Source organism: Chrysochloris asiatica, unplaced genomic scaffold, assembly GCF_000296735.1.
Source record: "Chrysochloris asiatica unplaced genomic scaffold, ChrAsi1.0 scaffold00042, whole genome shotgun sequence".
NCBI lineage: Eukaryota > Metazoa > Chordata > Mammalia > Afrosoricida > Chrysochloridae > Chrysochloris > Chrysochloris asiatica.
In genome coordinates, this window is record NW_006408560.1 from 19157221 (window position 1) to 19166785 (window position 9565).

At 37.2% G+C, this 9565-nt stretch overlaps 1 protein-coding gene across 1 annotated transcript; it reads left to right on the forward strand.

Annotated features, from left to right (window-relative positions):
- The first annotated feature begins 6648 nt into the window (after nt 1–6648).
- Nucleotides 6649–7416, forward strand: APCS (amyloid P component, serum). The gene is made up of 2 exons (XM_006861754.1): nt 6649–6712; nt 6809–7416. Exons 1-2 carry the CDS (start codon nt 6649–6651, stop codon nt 7414–7416), a joined length of 672 nt encoding a protein of 223 aa, XP_006861816.1.
- Nucleotides 7417–9565: the final 2149 nt, after the last annotated feature.

Genomic DNA, 9565 nt, shown 5'->3' on the forward strand with positions numbered 1-9565 from the left:
AAACCCCCTTACATCCAGCCTTTCCCGCTGACTCAACCCTGTCTAGGTCCACAGCCTCATCTCCCATTTGAGAAAAGTCTTTTCCACTTTGTTCTGCAAAAGATTATTTTGTTGTTAACAGAATGATAATTTATTAATTTATGATGAAAAATAGAAGCAGCTGGTGAACTCTGTGTTCTGTGAATTTTATGGCACTCATTAATTAACATCTGGAAAAGGGAATTGCTGGGTACCTGGGTTCCCAGTAAAGGTTACCTCCAGCTCCTACTTCCCTCATTGCCTGCTCATATTACTCAATTGTATTCTACTTTTTATTGCTATTTAACTGTTTTATTAAAAAGTCCTTTCCCCCTTGAATTCTTTTCATTTAAAAATATATACTGTGCATTAAAAATTATTAGATCAAATATGTGACTCAAATATAAATAAGTCCCACTACCTTTCTTTATACAACTTTTGGTCTACAGACAATAACAGATAAATATATTCATTTCTACAATATTATGCAGACAATAGTATGGTCATAAAAAACTTCAAAATCATCGTAATAATAATAAATACAACACTAAATTGAATGCTTACTATGTTCCAATCAGTTTTCTGTACATTTTTTTGGCAATATGATAAAAGTATATAAAGGAAGACATTCAACAATTTTTACATGTATATGTCAACGACATTGGTTATATTCTTCATGTTGTGCAACCATTATCACTATCTTTTTTCAAATGATTCTACCACAATTATCATATACTCAATATTCCTACATAAAACTTTCATTTTTCCCCTGCCTTCAACCCCTGGTAACCACTAATAGTCTTTGATTTTCATATATTTGCCTACCTCATACAAGTGAGATCATACAGTATTTTGTAAAGGACTTATTTCACTAAGTGTAACGTTTTCAAGGTTCATCCATGTTGTGGCATGCATGAGAATTTAATTTACTTTTATGATTGAGCAATATTTTATGTATATGTTATATTTTATGTATCAATTCTTCTGTTGGTGGACATTTCAGTGTTTCCACGTTTTGGCTATTACAGAAAAGTGCTGGAATGAACACTGGTGTATAGGTTTCTGTTTGCATTTCTGCTTTCACTACTTCTGAGTATATACCTAGAATTGGGATTCTTAAGTCATATGAAAGATCTTTGCCCAACTTTTTGAGAAGCATCCAAATTGTTTTCCACAATAGTTATGCCATTTTACATTCCATCAACAATGGTTGAGAGTTCCAGTTTCTCCAAAACGTGCACATCACTATGCTGAACATATTTATTATAATTGGTGATTAGGATTATTATGATTCCACCATAAATCCCTGCTTAAGGGAGGAAGTAGAGTATATAGCTCCATTTCCAACACTAACTCTTACTGTCCAACAAAATAGATAAGAATTTATAATCTAAGAGATGAATTTGAAAAATATAGAGCACGAAAACTGCCCAGATTATAAGGACAAAAAGAACAATAGAAGACAAAGGAAATAGAAGAAAAGTGAACTGATCATAAACTCTAGGGTAAACTGACAGAAGAGGGAATATTCAAGAGAAGGACTGCAGGAGGAGAATGAAGAGTCAATAGAATTTAGGGAATGGGAGAAAAGGAAAATAGATAATTAGAAAGGGGAACTTCAGTTTGATATCTTACAGACAAAGCAGGTTTGAGTGATGGCTAATAAAATATGACACTCCTAATAGCAGCAGCGGGATTAGAGATGGAGGACACTGGTGTTGTGCTCAAGTAAATTACCATGACCTCCCAGTTAATGCCTGGAGATCGTTAAATACATATGACTATAGGGTATGAATTCAGTTATTACCAACTGTTGTTAAGCCATCTCATAGTGACCCTACACACAACAGAATGAAACACTGCCCAGTCATTCTTCATCATTCCAATTGTTACGTTTGAACCCACTGCTGCAGTGTTACAGTGTCAACCTATCTCACTGGGGGTCTTTCTCTTTTATACTAGCTCTCCACTTTACCAAACATAACGTTCTTGTCCAGGAACTGGTTCCTCCTGATAACATGTCCAAAATACAGGAAATGAAGTCTTGCCATCCTCGCTACTAAAGAGCATTCTGGCTGGACTTCTTCCAATATAGATTTGTTTGTTCTTCTGATATAGTCCATGGACTTTCAATATTCTTTGCCAACACCACAATTCAAATGCATCAGTTCTTTTCCAATCTTCCTTATTCATTGCCCAGTTTTCACATACATACATTGCTGTTGTTGTTGTTAAGTGCCACTCCAACTCATGGTGCCCCTGTATAGGTTTTCTGAGGAGAGGTTGGTGGGTTAGAACTGCTGACCTAACAGTTCAAATTGACCTTGCAACATACATATGAGGAGACTGAAAATACCAAATCTTGGGTCAGGTACACTTTAATCTTCAAAGTGATGTCTTTGTTCTTTTAACACTTCAAAGAAATCTTTTGCAGCAGCTTTGTCAATACATTGGGTTGTTTGATTTCTGGACCGCTGTGTCCATGGGCATGGATTGTGGACCCAAATAAGATGAAATCCTTAACAACTTTAATCTTTTCTCCCTTTACCATGATGCTATTTAATGATCTAGTTATGAGGATTTTTGTTTTCTTTTGAAATTGTAACCATACTGAAGGCTGTAGTCTTTGATTATCATCAGGATGCATTTTAAGACCTCTTCATTCTCAGCAAGCAAAGTTGTGTCATCTGCATATGGCCAACACCAATACAAATGATCCTTCCTCCAATACTAATGAGGTGTTCTTTTTCATATTGCCCAGCTTCTCAGATTTTTTGCTCAGCATACAAATTGAATAGTTACATTAAAGTATACAACCCTGGTGCATACCTGTCCTGTTTTTAAGCCACACAGTATTCCTTTGTTCTTACAGAAGGATTGCCTCTTGATCTGTGTATTGATGTTGTTATTAGGTGCTGTTGAGTTGGTTCGGACTCATAGCAATCTTATGCACAATAGAATGAAGCATTACCCAGTCCTGTACCACCCTCACAATCATTGTTACATTTAAAAGAGTGCTGCTGCCACTGTGCCAATCCATCTCATTGGGGTCTTCCTCTTTTTTCTGACCCTCCACTTTACCAAACATAATATCCATCCTGAGGGACTGGTCTCTCTTGATAATATATCTGAGATATGAGAGATTATCTATGTATAAGATCCACAAAAACACAATTAAATGTTCTGGAGTCCCCATTCATTGCAATGCTATCCATAATTTCTTACAATTCACATAGTCACATGCCTCTGCATAGTTTATCTCTGTGATATTAATGAAACACACAAGATTATCTCTGTGATACTCTTTGCTTTAAGATCTGATGTCAACAATGATATCTCTTGTTCCATGTCCTCTTCTGATTTCAGTTTGAATTTCTAGCAGCTCCCTATTGATGTGCTGGTACAACCATTTTTTGAATTCTCTTCAGCAATATTTTGCTTTATTGTCGTATGAATGATATTGTGCCCCATCATTAAATGAAGGTGCTGAAAGCTTTGCTCCATCCACATCATTAAAGTTGACTCTATTTTGAAGAGGCAGCTCTTCCTAAATCATATTTTGAATACCTTCCAACCTGAGAAGCTCATTTTCTGGCACTGTATCAGACACTGTTTTAACTCTATTCATAAGATTTTCAGGGGTCAATCCCTCAGTAGTGGACTGCTAATTCCTTTGATAAATTCCACATTCTGTTGGTCCACTCTCTTTGGAATGGGCATAAATATGAACATCTATCTGCCAGGTAGATGTCTTCTAAGTTTATTGGCATGAACTAGCAAGTGCTTCCAGTGCTGCATCAGTTTGTTACATCATTTCAATTGGGCATTGAAATGGAACCTTGTTTTCCACTAATGCCTCGCCTTTCATCAATGTCTTCTGTGCATCCTGGACTTCTTCTTTTAATACCATCGGTTCTTGATCATATGGTACCTCCTGAATATTGACCAATTATTTTTGGTACTATAAGTCTGTATATTCCTTCTGTCTTTTCTAATGCTTCCCACATCATTCAATATTTTGCCCATAGAATCCTTCAATATTATAATCCAAGACTTGAATTTTCTGTTCAGTTCTTTCAGCTTAAGAAATGATGAGTATGTTCTTCTCTTTTGGTTTTCTAATTCCAGGTCTTTACACATTTTATTGTAATACTTTGTCTTCTTCAGTGCCCTTTGAAATGTTCTGTTCAGCTCTTTTACTTCATCATTTCTTCCATTCAACTTTAGCTACTCATCATTCAAGAGCAAGTTTCAGAATCTCTTCTGACATTCACTATGGTCTTTTCTTTCTTTCTTATATTTTAATGACCTTTTGCTTTCTTCATGTATGATATTCTTTATGTCGTTCCACAACTCCTCTGGTCTTTGGTCATTAGTGTTCAATGTGCCAAATCTGTTCTTGAGATGGTCTCTAAATTCAGGTGGGATACACTCCAGGACTTGTTTTCATATTCTTCAATTTCAACCTGAACTTTCATATGAGCAATTTGTAGTCGGTTCCACTTTCTACCCCTGGCCTTAGTTTCGCAGATGACATTGAGCTACTCCAACATCTTTTTCCACAGATGTCAATTTGATTCCTGTGTATTCCATTTGGTGACGTCCTGTGTATAGTTGCTGTCTATATTGTTGAAAAAAGGTATTTGTAATGAATATGTCATTGGTCTTGCAAAATTCTATTATGCAATCTCCAATGTCATTTCTATCACCACAGCCATATTTTTCAATTACTGATCCCTCCTCTTTGTTTCTAACGTTCACATTCTAATCACCAATAGTTATCACCATATCTTGATTACATGTTTGATCACTTTCTGAATCATCTACCATACTGAAAAAGCTGGTAGAATTTTTCAATTTCTACATCATTGGTTTTAGCAGTTGGTGAGTAAATCTGAATAATAGTTGCACTAATTGATCTTCCTTGTAAGCATATAGATATTATATCACAGACAGTATTACACTTCTGGATTTTGAAACATTCTTCTTGATGCTGAATGTGACACCATTCCTCTCCACTTTTTCATTCCAGTCAATGTGATTGCCCAATTCAAAATGGCCAATATCTGTCCATTTCAGTTTAGTAATGCCTAAAATATAGATCTTTATTAATTCCATTTCATTTTTTATGACTTCCAATTTTTCTAGATATATATTTCATATATTCCATGTTCTAGTTTCTAATAGATGTTTGAAACTGTTTCTTCTGATTTTGACCAGTGCCCCATCAGTAAATGAAGATCCTTATAGCTTTGTTCCATCCACATCATTAAGACTGACTCTACTCTAAGAAAGCAGCTCTTCTTCAGTCTTATTTTGAATGTTTTCCAACTGGAGGAGCTCATCTCCTGGCACTGTATCAGACAATGTTTTGTTTCTATTCATAAGATTTTTAGGGGCTAATTCCTCAGAAGTTGGCCACCTATTCCTTCTTCCTAGTCTGTTATTATCCTGGAAGTTCTGTTGACACCTATCCACCCTGCTGACTGAAACACTAGTAACATAGCTTTTAGCATCACAGCAATGTGCAAGCCACCACAGTATGACAAAATGACAGCCATCACCAAAGATTGCAATAAATCCATCTTCAACAACCAAGGACCCAAAGAAGTGAAGAATATAACAATTAGATGCTGGCATATAAGGAAATGTCTCCAGGAGTAGGCAAGTCACTAAGAAAAATAAGTTATAATAAGAAATGAGAAAATCTAAAACAATGGCTTCCTAGTGTAGCACTGTAGTACCAGCACTGGACTGTCAAACACAAGGTCAACAATTCAAACCCACCAACTGCTCCTTGGAAACCCTATACAGTATCGCTATGAGTTAGAACCGACTTGAGGGCACTTAACAAAAACAACAGGATAATGGAATGTTATGATACACAAAAGGAGAAAATGAGTCAATGAATACTAACCTTCAAGAATAGATAAAATCTATACTACACTTCCTTTATTCCCTTTAGCAGTGTGTGGATATGTTACTTAATAATAAATTAATCAAAGGTAAAGGAACTGTCCAATATTTTGGAAGAAAGTAGAATTCCAGGATGCCCTGCAAACAGACTATTATTTTCCAAAATATTAAATGAAACTAAACATCTTGTATCCACACCCAAGAGAGGTCAGAATCAGGTAGTCCCTCCCCTTGGCTAATGAGATTCTGGCAGAACACAGGGTCATAAGACAGAGGAACCCTAAAGAGTGGAAGCAGGTTCCCCTGACATGGCTGCCTGGGTCTCTCATGCCATTCATAATACTATAGCCCCAAAGTTACCCTTTTCCCTGGCTCTTGGCCCTAGCACCAGAATGTGAGTCACAGGGGTTGGAACTCTGGCAGTCACTGAGCTCTAATAAGTAACTCCCATTGATTTCCCAGCCCAGGGCCTCATCCTTCCTCCCCTTTCAGCTGCTCTGACTGCTGGCACCAGGAGGCAGGCTTGGAAAATCACTCACATATTATTGGTGATCTCCAGCCCCCACCTTCATTCATGTGTACACATAAGCTTTAGAAAACCTGTGGTGCAAGTCACACATAAGTAAATCAGAACCCAAGCAGACACTGTCACTGTGTCATCTGCTACCCTAATCCAAGTCACTGCTGCTACTGTAACAGCTCCAAGACAAGAACATGGAAAAGCTACTGCTTTGGGTTTCTATCTTCATCACTGTCCCAGAAGCCTTTGGTCAGACAGGTAGGAAAGTCAGAGGTTGGTCAAGGAGCATGGGATAAGAAAAGTTCAAACTATGATTTTTATTTCCTGCATTCATATTCCCTTTCTCCCCAACAGACCTCACTGGAAAGGTGTTTGTGTTCCCTAGAGAATCTTCTACTGACCATGTGAGCTTGATCACACAGCTGGACACACCTTTGAAAAATGTTACCTTGTGTTTTCGTGCCTATAGTGACCTCTCCAGACCCTACAGCCTCTTCTCCTACAACGTCCAGGACAAGGATAATGAGTTGCTAGTTTTTAAAGAAAAAGTTGGAGAGTACAGTATACACATTGGAAAAAGCAAAGTTACATATAAAGTTATTGAAGAGTTCCCTTCTCCAGTGCATATCTGTGCCAGCTGGGAGTCCTCCTCAGGCATTGCTGAGCTCTGGGTCAATGGGAATCCTGCAGTAAGGAAGGGTCTAAAGAAGGGATACTCTGTAGGAGTTAACCCCAAGATTATTTTGGGACAGGAGCAGGATGGCTATGGGAGTAGGTTTGATAAAAGCCAGTCCTTTGTGGGAGAGATTGGAGATCTGTACATGTGGGATTCTGTGCTGACTCCAGAAGAAGTCCAGTATGCATATCAGGGCTCTCTGGTCAATTCTAATATCCTGAATTGGAAGGCTCTGAATTATGAACTGAAAGGATATGTCATTATCAAAAACCTGGTATGGAAGTGAGGTCTTCACTTGAAAATGCAATGACCAATATGTAAGAGATCTGTCCAAGGCAACTGGATACCAAATCCTGTATTTGTATCTCTTTTTTCTTTTAACTTTCTGTCTACATATTTGTGCAATAAACTAAATACTGTATTATGCTACCTACAATAACAAGAATTATTTAGTGTTTATCAGAGTCCCAAACATTTTCTCTTCCATCTGCTATTTGTTATTTTATTAACCAAAAAAATCACATTACAAAGTATGTGGCCACCATGTCTGTCATGCTGTGATGGCTTGAACATTGCTATGGAGTTGGAACCTATGCCTCCAGTTTTTCTAATACCAGCAGGGTCACCCATAGTGAACAATCACCATGGAGCTTCTTTTTGTTGTTGTGTAATGCCGTCGAATCAGTTCCAACTCATAGTGATCCTATATAGGGTTTCCAAGGAGTGGCTGATGAGTTTGAACCACCAACCTTGTGATTCAAATTCACCTTGCGGTTCAATGTTGTATCCTACAGTGCCACACCAGGACTAGAATAAGCCAAACTAGAAAGAAAGGCCTGGTAATAGACTTCCAAAATTATCCAGTAGAATACAGTATGGATAACAATAGAATACTCTCTGATAGAGTGCTAGAACATGAGCCCCCTAAATTGGAGAGCACTCAAAATACATAGTGACCACAACAGTGGATTAGAATATACCAATGATTACGAAGATGGTGCAAGACCAGGTAACATTTCATTCTATTAGACATGGGGTTCTCTCTCTTTTTTACTTAGCACTGATGTAACAGAAATACCTTGAAAGGATAGAAATTTATTTTCTAATAGTTCTGGAAACTAAAAGTGCAAATTAGGGTTTAGGCCATAATTCCTTCCTTGTTGGTAGCCCCAGGCTTTCCTTGGCTCCTTGGCAATCGTAACATGGTATCTGCCTCGCCTAGTTTGTGAATGTCTGTGTCTTTATTGTTCTTAGGTTTAAGACATTAGATTAAGATGCTCTACATTGATATGACTGCAACTAACTGATTTATTCATTGCATTACACTAGACTTCATTATGGAAGGTAATCTATTCAACCAAAGCCAACTCATGAAATCAATTCATTTTATCTCATGATTAAATCATAAGATGACCAGGATTTCAGAACATATTTTGGGGTTACAACTGAATCCATAACAGTCACCGTGAGTTGAAGTCAACTTGACAACAACTAAAAACAACAAAGAATGGGGAGGGAAACTTTCAAGTAACTAAGAAGATGTATTACAAACTGGACCACTCAATGAGTATGGCAGTGGTAACACTTAAAAGAGCTAATGAGTAACTTCTATAATCATCATTTTAGTAGCAATTCAAAATTTGAGTGGAATCACAACAAAAATCCTTTATTTGATTTTCCAGGAGCAAACTGATCAAAATAAGGTCTGAGTTTAAGCTAGGGAGACAACAAGGCACATGCTACCCTAATGGTCAAAAATTGCTAGATCACATTTTCCTTCTTTGCAATGTGTCCTATGAATTGTCCAGAAATCACTTCACAGGAAAGATTACTAAAATGTTTGCCATGTTCTGCCTATTAGGCAATATTTGCATTGTCCATATTATCCCCAGCCATCTGGTAAGATAGAGTAAATGAATCGTTAAAAAACAAAAAAATACAGCAAAACTTTCAGTCACTAAACTTGTCATAGCCAAAAGTTTCCCACTGACACTTAAACGTCTATTCAGTCAATACCACCAAGAAAGCACAAATACGGCCTAACAAAATTGTTATAGGTGACGTCATGCATTTAAGATCATACCTTATACATATCCAGCCCTTACATAAAGGCTGACATTATTCAATATTGCAACGGTTTAATGGACTATTCCCAAGCTTATTATCAACAGATAAAATATCCTTCCAGTATCCTCTTCTTATAAAAGACATGTTCTTTATAACTTAGAACCAAGAAACTTGCTATGTTAGAAGGTGTCAAAGAAAATCACCTCTCAAAACACTCTGAGCAAGATCATTCCAGGTTCTACTTGCCACACATGCTACAGCCAAATTTAAAGGAATAGACACTTTAACCCACACATATCCCAATTAAACAGGGCCCTCTTCCAAGTACAGTCCTATAAGCCAGTATCTGACTTAAAACTCAGATTTAA